The sequence below is a fragment of the Bolinopsis microptera genome, chromosome 12 (genome assembly GCF_026151205.1).
Source record: "Bolinopsis microptera isolate Bmic1 chromosome 12, MBARI_Bmic_1.0, whole genome shotgun sequence".
Taxonomy (NCBI): domain Eukaryota; kingdom Metazoa; phylum Ctenophora; class Tentaculata; order Lobata; family Bolinopsidae; genus Bolinopsis; species Bolinopsis microptera.
The window spans coordinates 14,058,295-14,073,543 of NC_087083.1; the positions used below are offsets into that span (position 1 = coordinate 14,058,295).

A 15,249-nucleotide genomic window follows, 5' to 3' on the forward strand; every position below is an offset into this window, starting at 1 on the left:
GATGCAAAGCCAAGATGTTCCCCAATACCAAGCGGTGGGCAGGAAATTAAGCTCCGGCTGACCTTCAGAGCAGTAGCCCCATTAGCGGACAAATGAAAGTGTTGTTAAGACAACAATACAACTTCGAATTTGACGGTCAGCAGCAGGGGTATATCAATAATGATAATGGAGGGGACATTAGCGATAATGAGAATGAGAATACGCTTTAATGAAGATTTGACTTATTATTGCTTAGATTTATTTTCCTTTAAATAGACGTGTCTTTTTTTCTATTTCTGAGTAATATCAATAACTGTAAATTGAAATAACTTCTTTAACAAGCAACAAAAACAGAAATTTCGGTTGAAAATTTGTTGACCTCTGAAAAAAAACTTGAAAGGTCGGCCACCGGTAAATACATGACCGGGATAATTTGGCGGGTTTTGGGAAAATCCGCCATATTTTTCCCGGTCATTAATTTTCCCAGTCATAAATTAACCCGCTATAATATTCCCGAGTAAGGTATGACAAGAGATATTGGCGGAAATTGCAATGAAGTTTTTAATTTTTAGTTTTTGTTTTAGGGAAAGATTAGACTTGGGCGTTGTTTTTTAACTATCCCTTGTTTAGAACTTTGAATTAATAATTACTATAATATGAAAGATATCATGACGGAAGATTCGCGTTCGACAAACTTGTAACAGAACATTTACCCACTAAATTTCTACATGCCATTGATGCCTTACATTGAATTAAGTTTTATACTATAGTGGAAAGATATATATTAGATTAGTGGTAGAGATTTCTGATGATAATAAAAGAGGGTCTCAAAGTGTTTCCATTGGAAACACTAGGAACTCAGAACTAAAGTATACTAATTCTAAACGTATGTTGACGGTTGCGTTAGTCCGGTAATGATTTTATTGATTTTCATTAAATATAGTATTTTTATGACTATGAGTATTTTGATTGTGACCTTACTGACAAATTCTAAAAACCCCAAAATTCTAAATCGATTACTTTTAAAAGTCACAGTCGTGTCAAATGGAGTATGTAGTCATGTGTAGCCAGTCCACACTCTGATTCCATAATTATATGATCATGAAGGACTTAACCAAAAAGCTCGAATAAGTTCGGTTGATTTCCCCACCTAAAGATTACAAATACAATCATGAACACCACAGCTACCAGCAGCGTATTAGTTTTAATATTAACACTTTGTCTTATTGCGAAACACGAGATTTCCGTTTTCTAGCCAACTCCTTTGTACGTCTAATTGCAGGTTCTTTCTCAACAAGGGCTTATACTGTGACATGAGCCGTTCTTAGCTTGTTTTGATTGGGTTATGAATAAACTTAAACGTGTTGTTTAATTCATGGAACTAAAGCTGGCCAAAAATAGATGTATATCTATTGTTTTTATATTTTCTTTGAGTTTAAACCAATTACTTTCCTTTTGTATGCATTGTATCAATTAAATTGGTGATCTTTTATACGCAAATCTATTCATTATCTCCTTTACGAACACGGTTCATTTCGCAAGAATTCCCTCCCTTAGCTTGTGGTCTTAGAACTGCTATTTCAATTCTATTGTAGCGCAAGCTGAGCACAATAGATTGCAAATCAAAACAGGTATAATTGTATATCTTGTGCGGTTTCGTCCTGACATCTTAGTTATTGGCAACATAATGAGCGAACAAAGCGTCAGATTAAACCATTAATTCAATCTTCTCAACTTCACAAAGCAAAGATTAAACGCCCTGTCAGCCACGTGACAGGCGCTTGGCTCAGGACCAATCACGGAGAGCCGGGACCTGTCACGTGGTATACCTCTTGTGACCATGGTTATATTGAACTCTGCGTTGAGGTGTGCACGTGCTAGACGCAACGAGATTAGAAACTCGGCTGAGGGAATTATTTAAGAACTGATCGTGAGGAGGGCTTCAGCTCATTTCTGGTTTAACTCTTTTCATACGCCCCTTGACTCACAGAACCCTTTTCAGTGAAGAACTTTGGTGAGTTGTTATAGTTCTTAGAATTGATTCTTAGTTGTTACAATTCTTAGAATTTATTCAATACGTTATCCTGATCCATTCGATAGCTCATATGAAATTAAATTATAAGCAGATTCATGACCATATAGTACCCCATATATTGGATTTATTCGAGCTTCATAACTAATATTAAGTTTAACAGCTTAACAACTTTAGAAAAGTGGGTTTTAACGCCATGTATTTCAGGAAGAGTAGCCTATATGAAGGTTTTAATCCCAATATTTGCCTTGTTGGCCGTGTGCATCGCACGAGAAGGAACAAGCGACGATGAAGCCGACATCAAAGTTTTATTTGACAGTAAGTAACGATAAAAGTTTGTTTTTTTAGTAACTTATTTTTAGCTACAAAGTATAACACATGCTTTAATGTTAAACTTTTTTTTCCGACTTCAATAGCCCTCTTAAGGTTTTATTTTGATCGAGTAAAATTTCCCTACTAGTACTATGCTTATAATAACTATAGTAACAATAGTAACTAAACTTATAGCAACTAAAGTAACTATAGCAACTAAAGTAACTATAGCAACTAAAGTAACTATAGCAACTAAAGTAACTATAGCAACTAAAGTAACTATAGCAACTAAAGTAACTATATAGTAACTATAGTAACTAAAGTAACTATAGCAACTATGGCAACTAAAGTAACTAAAGTAACTATAGCAACTATAGAACTATAGTAACTAAAGTAACTAAAGTAAATAAAGTAACTATAGCAACTAAAGTAACTAAAGTAACTAAAGTAACTAAAGTAACTAAAGTAACTAAAGTAACTATAGTAACTATAGTAACTAAAGTAACTATAGCAACTAAAGTAACTATAGCAACTAAAGTAACTATAGCAACTAAAGTAACTTTAGTAACCCACTCCAACTACAGATGCGCTGGCTGAGGATGACGTCACGTTAACCCCTGATGATTATGAAGAGAGGCTCGCTATATTCGTTCTTAACTTCCTTTCTGGAGACGATGACGAGTAAGTTATTTCTTTAAAATTTTAATTTTTGATATTTTTAAAGCCACTTAAACATTTGCTGTATAGATTTTTTTCGTTCATCATGTACAATGCAAACAAAATAGTAAACAGTTGCTTCCGCCAAAATTAAAACAAATGTCCGTTTGTCATGTCGAATACAGTTATTTCAAAAGATAGCTGTGTCCAAGCACAAGGATTTATATTTTTTTGTGAGGCAACATTTTGCCCCTTGATCGCTAAACTTGTGAACGTACAAACAAATATTCTTATATTAGTACCCTTCACATATTTGACATTACTATTAGTATCATACCTTCACACATCAGCTATTAGTATTATTCTCTCATACCTTCACAATATTAGTCTATATAGTTTCATTATTATAATTTCAGTGATATCGATTTGGACTTGATGTTCACCGCAGAGGAACTTACAGCTATGAACGGAGCAAAATTGGTACCCGGACTCAAATCAAAACTTCAAGAGGAACTTGCGAAAAGGGTAATTAAGATCATTGTACTCGTAACATATTTAAGCATTTAAAACTACTCAACGATTTAATAAATCTGCACAGTTGAGATATCTTCAAATATCAAAGTACTGATTACCAGAGTCAATGATTAATTAGTTGTTCAATTTTTTCTCAGTCTTTGATCGATCATAGAATAATTTTTGGATTTTAAAATTAATAGCACTATAATATATTTGCACATCATACAATTTCCAAATTCAGATATAGCTTTACAAATCTCACCAAACAAATCCCCCAGGGAATTGACCCTTTTGAGGAGCTCAACAAGAGGTCGGTAGCTTATTACGACGGACGAAGAAGTGGAGGAAGAACTATTGTCAACACAGCCGTCCATCAGGGAGTCTGTGGAAACTGTTATCTTCACACTTGTAAGTTCAAATAAAGTCCGATAAGGCAGTTAAATCAAATACCGATAATAAATGCCTTCGAGCGTTCAAAATCATGTCCGTTCAAAATTGTGTGTAAAACAAATTCCGATAAGGTAATACTTATTGTGCACTCCTCAGTTATTGCCGCTTTGGAAATCGCCTACGCTAAAGCAACCGGACAGGTCATCAAATTCAGTGAACAGGAAATGACAGATTGCTACAACAATGGTTGCGAGGGTGGAGATTACAAGATGGTTACTATTACTATGGGTTATTTGGACAAGCTGAGCTCAAAAGTTGGATATGGAGATTATCTGTCTAAACAGCTAACTTGCAGAATGGACACTACTCCCGATGCTCTCAAGGCTATCAAAGTAAATTTCACTTTCACTTTCAAATTCACTTTCTCTTTAACTTTCACTTTCTCGCCATCAAGGTCACACACTTGTTCGTTATATTTTATTTTATTTTCACTTTATGGTTCAATTTGATGTGCAATAGAGATATACCAATATTTCATTATTGACATGGGAAATTAGAGGTTTCTGAAAGTAAACTTACACGAGAATTATCCTCTTGTCAGGTTGTAGATTTCGTGAAACGTTGTAAATAATTTGTAAATAACTTGTAAATAACTTGAAATAATTTGTAACTCCAGCTTCTGGTCAGGTTGTAGATTTCGTAGATGTGACCCCTGCCAACGTTGAAGTTGCCATCAGGAAGTACGGAAGTGTTATGACGTGCATGAAGTGGGGTGGACCTGGACAAGCTTGTGACATGTCCAACTACCGCAGGGGTTAGTCAATTAGTCGATTAGTTAATTACAAGGAAATTATAAGTCTGTTACAAGTCAATAAAAAGTCAATAAAAAGTCAATTACAAGTCAAGAACCAGAAGCTATAATTAAAGGTGGTTAAATAATAAATTTCGCCATATACGGTATTATTCACGAGCAGGATGATTACAAGACTAACACATTTATCTAATCCCCATTACTAACGCATTTATCTGCCCCAGGAGCTGTTGTAAACTACCCTGCATACCCCAAGGGCTGTGACCACGCTGTCCTGATTGTTGGATACACCCCTCATTATTACCTGATCAGGAACTCTCACGGTGCCAACTGGGGAGACCGGGGATACTTCAAGATCCGACGAGGAACCAACTCGTGTGGTGTTGAACAGGTTTGTTTGTTGTCAAAATCAATTTTAAATCTCAAATACTTTCAGTCTTGCAAGGAAAATAAAATGTTTTTCAGCTGAGTGATTCTAACATTACAGTAACCGAGTTCTGCAGTAAATGTAAACAAAATCATTTCTCATAAACAAAAATACAGGACATGGCAGCTGTGGTAACGGAGGTGCGAGGTAACAAGGGTGGTATCACTTCAAGTGGATGTCCTGCTGATAAGCCTTATCTTTGCGCAAAGATCAACACTTGCTCCGCTGTCCGATCTTGTACTTCTGCTATCTCCGTGAGTTTATATTAATTATTGAACTAATTAATTAATTGAACTAATCAAATTTTTTTGGATATTATATAAATTTGTAATGTCAAATGTGAAAGTTAAGATTGTCCAGAATTTTGATCAGTCTAAGATATACAATTCAACAAATTTACAAACGTTTGATATTAAATGATTGCTTTAGAGATTATTGTTATTGTATAGTATAAGAGTATAGTAGGTATACTTAGGTATAGTATCCAGAATCATATAATTACTTGTTTAAATTCTCTAATACATTAACAAACAGGAAAGAGAGGAGGAAGTAATCGTCGCCGAAGAAGAGGTTATCGAACAGATGCTTGCTGAAGAAGTTGAAGAAGAGGTTATGGCCGAAGAAGAAGAAGTTGTTGAGGTTGAGGTTGAAGAAAGAGAAGCTAGCGATGAGGAGGAGGTTCAGCTTGAAAAGAGAGAAGTCAGAATTCCTGGAGAAAAGAAGAAGAGAGAAGTTAGAGTACCTGGAAAACTGCAGAGAATACTAAAAAAGGTAACCGAAAGTTGATTAATCTGAAATAGTTAAATGAAAGGAATCCCGAAATAAAATTAGTGGGGGGGGGGGGGGGGGGAAAGGGGCATGTTAATGTTGTATTATCTTTTAGTTCATATTTCAAATTTAATGTCTAAACTTTTTATACGACCGAAGTTTTTGTTTGCATCACAAATAATTGTTAACGGCCGTTTTAAAATTTTGGACTTAGCCTTTTGGTCGAAGACTTTGCAGCCGATAATGCTTCCAGCTGAAAAAACTGTTCACATCAGGCCGAAAGGGTTAACTTTGATTTAACGCTGCCAAAATTAAAATGGGTGCAAAGTTTGCCGGATTTTCAGACTGTTTCGTAGGCCAATCCTAAGTACTAAAGTATGGCCACTGAGAGTAGGAAGAGCTCAATGCTGAAGAAGAAAACTTTGAGGAGAGAGAGGACGGAAAAAGGAAGAAGAACAAAAATAGTGTCCGAATACCCGGAAAATTGCAAAGAATGCTCAAAAAGGTACCTTGTCGCCCCAGGTTGTTTTAAAGGCCAGAAACGCTACAGAAGCTGGATAAACTTTTGTTCCAGACATTTTGTTGCTACTCTAAAAGTCTGAAAAATGATGGTTGACCCTATTATGGCATTATGCATGCTAAAAGATGTTTTGAAAGCCTGATCTTTGCCGGCCTAAAGTCAACCGAAAAATCGAAGAATTGACCGGACCTTTGTTCACCGACTAAAGGACATCTAAAATTTATGTCGCTGAACCTTGTCCCGAATCGAATGCAAAAACCAAATTCTATTGTTGGTAATTGGTATATTTAAAAAAGTAAACATAAAAGTAAAAAAACATCTGTTTCAAATGCTCAGAATTTGCAAGGTTGTTTTTGCTATAAGTTAATTTGAAAACTTTTCAGAGAGGAGCATCCGAGGAGGCTCTTGCTGAATACTTTGCTGAAAGAGAGGCTGACGAAGAGTTGGCCGAGGAACTGGAAAAGAGATGTGCTGATCGATCCAGCGTGTAAGTCATGCTATTTTTACTTTACTTTGTTATATTCCTGTTACACTTTTCATCAAACAATTGGGGTTAGCAGATTATTTTTATTTGCTGCTTACAATTCATCAGCGGATACTTGCACAATTAAGTAACACATTGATCGTAATAAAAAGAAATCAATTTTAAATAAATAAATAAATCAATTAATAGATATTCTAAAATTTCAGATGTGCGAGAATGAAGGCTTCTGGTCAACTCAAATGTGCTGGTAGATATTTGGCTTTCTGTTCTAAAACATGTGGAGCCTGCGGGTATGGTTAATTATCTTATTTATGCTAAAAATATGTTAAACATTCCTTATTTATGCTAAAAATATGTTAAACATTCCTACCAAATGTAATGAGTGGTACGTAGCCAGTATCAACAGGCAAAACTGCCTGGTTTATACTCGGTACTTACAGCCACAGTTAATCAAACAATCCTCATATATGAGATTTTAGAGAGGTTCGCTGTTTATCAGTCTCATGATAAGATAATTTTAATACTTTCAACGCTACTATATAACAAATAATTTGAGCCTGATGAAAGTGTAGCACACTAAAAGCTCGCGTTTTCTCCTAAACAGTAGTTTCAGTTGTCCTATCCAGTCTCTACTACCGGATATTATCCCTAAAATCATAATCCTCATATATAGTCATTAGTCATTTATTCCATTTTTGTTCTCAGAAATCACATTTTTAAATTTTCAGTTCGGCCCCCGCTCCTAAGGTTAAACCTACTGGAGAAAAGCAAGGAAAATGTATCAAACCAACTATTGCCAACGGTAAGTTATTAATACTCCTGCAACTAATTAACTTAAAATAACTTAAAATAACTTAGAATAACTTAAAATAACTTAAAATAACTTAAAATAACTTAAAATAACTTAAAATAACTTAAAATAACTTAAAATAACTTAAAATAACTTAAAATAACTTAAAATAACTTAAAATAACTTAAAATAACTTAAAATAACTTAAAATAACTTAAAATAACTTAAAATAACTTAAAATAACTTAAAATAACTTAAAATAACTTAAAATAACTTAAAATAACTTAAAATAACTTAAAATAACTTAAAATAACTTAAATAAAATCAACTTTAAAATAAATTAAAACTGACACTAATGTTTTGTTCAGGTCGTGTAGGTAACGGCAATATCATGCAGCCCGGTGAAGCCTTAAACGTAAGTATTTAACTTAAATTTAACTTCAACTTTAATATATACTACTACTACTACTACTATGTCGGAGCTAAGTCCGATCTACGCCAGAAAACCCCCTCCATATATCCCTGTCCCGCATCAGGGTTCGCAGTTCCTCTTTAGAGTTTGTCCCAACTTCCTTCAGTAACATAGACAAGTAGCTTTGTCTTGGTCGGCCTTGCTGTGCTCTACCGTGCGTAGGTTCCCATAAGACTAAATCACTGGCAAGTAGCTCAGGATATATGTACTTTTCTTTAAGCATGGAAATGTATCACTATTAAAATCAATAATGAAATTAATAGCTTATCATCACTCTGCACATTTGAATGAAATAAATTTCTTGACCTCCATTTTGCCATGGAATACAAGTTTCTGTAATACTTACAGTTTACATGATATTAAGCTTCTGTAATTCAGATCTAATTCGGATATGATTCTTATAAAATTCTGATCTAATTGTGATCTGTTCAGATAAGATGTAACCCCGGTTACACTTTGGTTGGAGGCAAAGCCACTTGTCTGATCCAGAACATTTTTACTAACGCAGAAAAAGATGGCCGTCTTCACCCTGAGTGTGTCAAGGTACGTGTTTTATAATGACTACTCACATATTCACATATTCACATATTCACATATTCACATATTCACATATTGTGTCAAGGTACGTGTTTTATAATGACTACTCACATATTCACATATTCACATAGTGTGTCAAGGTACGTGTTTTATAATGACTACTCACATATTCACATATTCACATATTCACATAGTGTGTCAAGGTACGTGTTCTATAATGACTACTCACATATTCACATATTCACATATTCACATAGTGTGTCAAGGTAGGTGTTTTATAATGACTACTCACATACTCACATATTCACATATTTGTATTTTATTTATCATATTCTGATTCAAGGTCCTTCAGATCTTAGTCCTTGGTGAAATGATGATAAATTAATAATTAATTAATGATAATGTATGACTAATTATCTCTAATTATCACTAAACAATCGCAAATTCCACAGTTGGGAGGAAATAGTTTGTCTGGTAACGGTGCCAGCTACACTGGAAACCAGAACACTTACACTGTCGGACCCATGACTTACGAGTGTGACAGCTGGAACAAAGACGTTTTGAGAGGTTAGTTCTTGTTGTTATAGTAACTATGGGGTTTTGAGAGGTTAGTTCTTGTTGTTATGGAGTTATGGTAACTAGGGGGTTTTGAGAGGTTAGTTCTTGTTGTTATAGTAACTAGGGGGTTTTGAGAGGTTAGTTCTTATTGTTATGAGGTTATGGTAACTAGGGGGGTTTGAGAGGTTAGTTCTTGTTGTTATAGTAACACTAACTATGGGGTATTGAGAGGTAAGTTCTTGTTATCATATTTATAGTAAATCGTAAACAATTTATATATTTTTAATACTCCCTTGTTTCAGGAATTTTGATGAACGAGAAACACGCCATGGCCCTCGCCATCGGAAATCACAATTACTGCAGAAACCCCGGTGGTGTTGAGGTATTTAAAAAACTTAATTAACTTAATTTGGTTAAAATAATTTATAAATAAAGAAACTTCTGGAAATAATCTTATTTAAATCTAAATTTAGTGCTTATTTCACTCCTTTTCAGCCAGTACCATTCTGTTTGGGAGCCGCTACCGGAATTGGTAAAATAAATTATTGTTTCGGACACCCCGGATGTGATACTTGCGCTGGAGCTGCTGACAAATACGGAGCTGATTATTGTGGTGACGCAAGGTAAAACTTAATGGAAACAAACTATTATTACTTACTTAGGGTTCAGATTCGTTACTCTTAACGAACGTGCTTTAACAACTAAAACTAAAACTCTTTCAGAAACCTGAGGTTCTGCCTGTACACTGACAAGGCTTCAGCCAACAGAGTTGCAGCTATCCAAGGGAACTGTGCTGCTACTTGCTGTGCTATTGCTGGGTGTTAAACAACGATGATGTCACCACGCAGTGACGTCATCACGCGATGACGTCGTCGTGTTATGACGTGGTCTCGTAAGAACAGCTGAGAGTATTGCTATGCAATATTGGCTGATTAACGGAAATGGACATGAATTTATCACGGACAATGGACATTTTCAATTGATTTCATATTTTCATAAAATTTGTACTTTGAATATAATGAAATTTTGTTAATAAGTGTGATGAATATAACGAATTGCAATGAATTTCGGTATTTTATTTCTACTAAACAGTAAAATTGCGCCCACTCCCTGGACGGAAAAAATAAGCTTATTCATTAAATTATAATATGCATTATGCCTCACTGCTCCAGCCTCCAATTGTAAAAGTAAAATATATTGCCGCCACGGGTGCTACACTACACTACTAGCACAGGTGCTACACTACACTACTAGCACGGGTGCTACACTACACTACTAGCACGGGTGCTACACTACACTACTAGCACAGTAGCACGGGTGCTATGACCACTTTAATTAGTTCAGGTGGTCAAAAATCGCATTATTAACTGTAATTAGGCTATCCATTATCGGTATGAAATCTTTTATCTAGATAAACAGATAACGATTTAGGTTTTATCTAGATAAAACCGATAAATTTTCTGCTGAAGTTAAAAGCCAAAATTTCACTAGATCTAATTGGCGACTGTTATCATTGTTTACCAGTAAACTTGGTACAGCACCATTTCCTTTCTTTTGAAAATATCAGAGCACCAGTTTCCTTCTCCTGACAATAGGGGTGCACATTCTCCAGAATCCAGATAACAGTAAAGCATCAGATTTCTTCTCCTGAGAACAGTAGATTATCGGTGAATCGTTTTCTTCTCCTATGGAAGATTTGGACCAACAGATCCGTCTCCTAGGGAAAATGTATTGCCCCAGAACACTTCTAGAATTTAATTGAGTGCTATGCCGGTATTCCTGACTCCTGTTAACAGTAACATTCTGGTGCCTGATTCCATAATGATTGTAAGCTAAAATGCCAACACACTCGTTAAGAGAACAATGTCAATAGCATTAAGCTCACAACCAAGTAAACTGCCTCTCTTATCAGTTATCATACTAGAAGACGTTTGGGGCTGTTTCTTGGATAACTTGGGAAAAAGGAAAACCAAACCACTCAAATTTCCTTGAAAAGTCACTAAGATATTTTTTAAATTTAACTGTATTGCGGCAGTATTTTCGGTAATTTGAAGTAAATTTTTATACCGATAAAAATACATTTTATCTAGATGAACAGATAACTTTTATTGGCGAATTATCAGAGATAATTGTCGGTTACGATTATCGGAGTGTAATGGTACACCTTAAGCTTTTAAGCCTCCAATTTTTCATTCACCAATGGTAGTGGTACCAGCTGTATAGTACAACTACAGTAGCGTGTAGTCATTGGGAAGTGTTGTTGAGTTATTTGTGAATTGTGACTCTATACTCACTGATGTCATCAGTAATGATGAAGTGGATTCTTATTTCATCTTTACTTGCAGTAGGTACATGAAAGACATGAATAACTATATAATATGTCCGACAGTCATGGACAAAATGAAATAGTACGTGATAAAATAGACCTGAAGTGTAAACCATAAAGACCGCTATCTTCACTCTACGGTAATCCTAACAAATAACAACATGAGCTGGACATCTCACCTCATCTTCTTCATAGGAAGCGTTACTTCCCGCGTGTGAAACCCCATTAAAATTCATAATGTGATAACTTTAAGATCACGTATTTACTAGACTAGATGAATTTAACTCTCGTGTTATACGTTGTGAAGGTTGTTGTTTCGGATGTTGGGTACTTTAACCTTGATGGGTGTTAGAACATTGTTGTTGTTGTTGTTAGAATGTCTCTATATTTTGTAAATATTGTTATAATTATAATGAACTCCGAGGTTTTTTTAGTGTGCACAACATTATGAGCATATTACTGTATTACTGTGTTCTTCGCATGTATAATGAAAACGTACGCGGTGTCCCTTGTTAGTGAGATGTCTCCATGACGATTAACCAACACTAGAGCTATCATGGAGACCGGCCACAGTTCAGTCCGGCCACAGTTCAGTAACGAGACGTCCTGTGCTGTGATAAATATTTAAATAGCATTCCCCAAAAACTGTAAACGTAAAGCGAGTACTGGGTTTTAGCGACATGGTGGAACAATTATCGGGGGTTTCTAGAATTTTTGCTAATAAAGTAGAATTAAACACTGGAACATATATAATTGTTTCGAAAATTCTCCTGATTTTTGTCTAATTATCACAATACTTCGAATAAATTTTTTTTCCAGAAAAGAACGTTTTGAACAATCGTTCCTTTTGTAGCAGAACATGGTATTACAAAGGTTTTCATTATCAGGAAATAATTATCTATAAAAATAATAAAATTTAAATCTTGTTAAAAACAAAACGTTTGAAGCTTTGCATAAGACAATCACCAAACAATTTACCAACGCTAAGAACCCTACATTTAGCAGAACAGAAAATACCGGTTTTCACTGATAGCCGTAATTAATAATTATATCAAATTAATTCCTGATTACAAAAACCTTTGTAATATACCTACGGCCTTTGTTCTCAAACGCTCCATTACTCTGCAAAAACATTTTGCTCGTATTACAATTTATAATTTAAGTCAATCGTCTCTGCACACTTATAAGATAAGAAAATATTGAAGGTCTGAAATTAAAACGTTATCTAAAATCACTTATTCTCCGATATCTGAACCATTCACTGGTGAATGGCCACAACAAATACAGGGTGGGCCAAAAGTCAGTACCCATACGTTGGCCTTAATAGCTCCGCCGTGTTTTATATTTGAGAGCTGTTGCTTTGCAGATGGCATACTGTACTTACTGGTTCGAGGATTCCGTCGTCAAAATTTGAAAATTCGAATATTTTAGACCACGCCCATTCAATATTAAAACACCTATATTGTTTTCTCTGAACATGCTGAACGCCTAATTTTTTCAGAGACGGTAGATTATTAAATGTTGCATATGATCTAAAAACATGAGGCAAAACGGATTAGAAATGACGAAGTTATCAAGCATTTTCTGTAACTCGTTAACAAAATTGACTGGGTGATTATGTGACACCGTGACACGACACCATAATTGGGCACCCTTAACAATTCCCATAAAGTTTAACGGGGTAGTTAACGGGGGCACCTTATCACATGATTAGGTAAACCAATCACCTGATCACACGTAATGAATAAACTCGTTATGCTTCATATCTCGGTCATCTGAGAAGCTACAGTTCTAATTCTTTCAGGACAAACGTAATTCGAATAGCCAAACACAATTCAATAACATTTAGTTTGATCCGACTATCCAAACTATCAAATAAATGTGAAAATGAACCTCCATTTGAAAAAAATGAACGCGAATATTTTTCGAGTTGACAAATTCCTCGAACCAGTGGTGGTACTAAGTCATACCAGAAAGAAGTATTTAAATTGGGCACTCAGTGACTGAGCTATAAAGGCCAACGTATGGGTACTGACTTTTGGCCCACCCTGTATAATTATTGTTTAATTAAAGTAATTATTCACAGATCAGGGACGGTCGAGCCTACAACTTTATTATCATTCACAGTAAAATACCGAGACTGGGTAATGGGTCGGTACCGCGCTTTTTTGACCGGGACCGGTACGGCGGTACCGGGACTGGAAGTGTTGGTACCATGCATGAAGCCTTATCGGTACTTTTGATATTCAGAATCAATTATTTGATTTACTTACAATTACGGTGAAAATAATTGATTAAAAAACAAAACGTACCTAAATAATTCTTGAAACCTCTGAAGTATCATTGAAACGCGGATCAAAGAAATAACACTCACTTTACACAGTCCATATAAACAGAGGTAGTCTACACAATGGTATTGTTCACACAATGGTCACACAGAGGTCACACAGTGGTCACACAGTGGTCACACAGAGGTCACACAGAGGTCACACAGTGGTCACACAGTGGTCACACAGTGGTCACACAGTGGTCACACAGTGGTCACACAGTGGTCACACAGAGGTCACACAGTGGTCACACAGAGGTCACACAGTGGTCACACAGTGGTCACACAGTGGTCACACAGTGGTCACACAGTGGTCACACAGTGGTCACACAGAGGTCACACAGTGGTCACACAGTGGTCACACAGTGGTCACACAGTGGTCACACAGTGGTCACACAGAGGTCACACAGTGGTCACACAGAGGTCACACAGAGGTCACACAGTGGTCACACAGAGGTCACACAGTGGTCACACAGTGGTCACACAGTGGTCACACAGAGGTCACACAGAGGTCACACAGTGGTCACACAGAGGTCACACAGTGGTCACACAGTGGTCACACAGTGGTCACACAGAGGTCACACAGAGGTCACACAGAGGTCAATAAGTGGTCACACAGTGGTCACACAGAGGTCACACAGAGGTCAATAAGTGGTCACACAGTGCTCACACAGAGGTCACACAGGGGTCACACAGGGGTCACACAGTGGTCACACAGTGGTCACACAGTGGTCACACAGAGGTCACACAGTGGTCACACAGAGGTCACACAGTGGTCACACAGAGGTCACACAGTGGTCACACAGTGGTCACACAGTGGTCACACAGAGGTCACACAGAGGTCACACAGAGGTCAATAAGTGGTCACACAGTGGTCACACAGAGGTCACACAGAGGTCAATAAGTGGTCACACAGTGCTCACACAGAGGTCACACAGGGGTCACACAGGGGTCACACAGTGGTCACACAGTGGTCACACAGTGGTCACACAGAGGTCACACAGTGGTCACACAGAGGTCACACAGTGGTCACACAGAGGTCACACAGTGGTCACACAGTGGTCACACAGTGGTCACACAGAGGTCACACAGAGGTCACACAGAGGTCAATAAGTGGTCACACAGTGGTCACACAGAGGTCACACAGAGGTCAATAAGTGGTCACACAGTGGTCAAACAGAGGTCACACAGAGGTCACACAGTGGTCTATAACACGGCCTCAATCCTCATCTGTCCTTGTTCATGTTTAAAAACTGGTCGGTTTGCGTTATCAGTTACTCATTCAGCTCCTGAAATTCTGTAATCCAAATCTAAATTAGCTGATAATTTGATATATTTGTGCCG

General features: G+C 36.5%; 3 protein-coding genes across 6 annotated transcripts in view; all 3 read left to right on the top strand.

Moving 5' to 3' along the window:
• The window catches only part of LOC134824379 (uncharacterized), an 87,247-nt gene that overhangs the window by 2,336 nt on the left and 69,662 nt on the right, over nt 1–15,249 (top strand). For 2 of the 3 annotated variants that reach the window (XR_010161394.1, XR_010161396.1), the window contains exon 1: nt 7,429–7,450. The exons of the other annotated variant lie outside the window; for it this stretch is intronic. The gene's annotated coding sequence lies outside the window, so the exon portion shown is untranslated. Of the gene's footprint in view, nt 1–7,428; nt 7,451–15,249 lie in introns of those variants that run through there. 3 annotated transcript variants of the gene reach the window in all.
• On the top strand, nt 1,850–10,318 carry LOC134824374 (uncharacterized). Of its 2 annotated transcripts, XM_063836272.1 has the most exons (20): nt 1,883–1,993; nt 2,219–2,329; nt 2,908–3,004; nt 3,397–3,505; nt 3,775–3,904; nt 4,043–4,278; nt 4,574–4,700; nt 4,922–5,088; nt 5,241–5,378; nt 5,659–5,895; nt 6,287–6,397; nt 6,796–6,899; nt 7,103–7,186; nt 7,625–7,698; nt 8,055–8,101; nt 8,591–8,701; nt 9,148–9,262; nt 9,556–9,635; nt 9,749–9,876; nt 9,976–10,318. In XM_063836272.1, exons 2-20 carry the CDS (start codon nt 2,233–2,235, stop codon nt 10,076–10,078), a joined length of 2,295 nt encoding a protein of 764 aa, XP_063692342.1. In that variant the 5' UTR covers nt 1,883–1,993; nt 2,219–2,232; the 3' UTR covers nt 10,079–10,318. The 2 variants fall into 2 exon arrangements, with proteins under 2 accessions (XP_063692343.1, XP_063692342.1); XM_063836273.1 differs by lacking the exon at nt 6,287–6,397 and having other exon boundaries at nt 1,850–1,993.
• Nucleotides 7,414–15,249, top strand: part of LOC134824377 (uncharacterized) — an 84,390-nt gene continuing 76,554 nt past the window's right edge. Inside the window, exon 1 of the mRNA XM_063836275.1 lies at nt 7,414–7,453. The gene's annotated coding sequence lies outside the window, so the exon portion shown is untranslated. The remainder of the gene's footprint in view (nt 7,454–15,249) is intronic.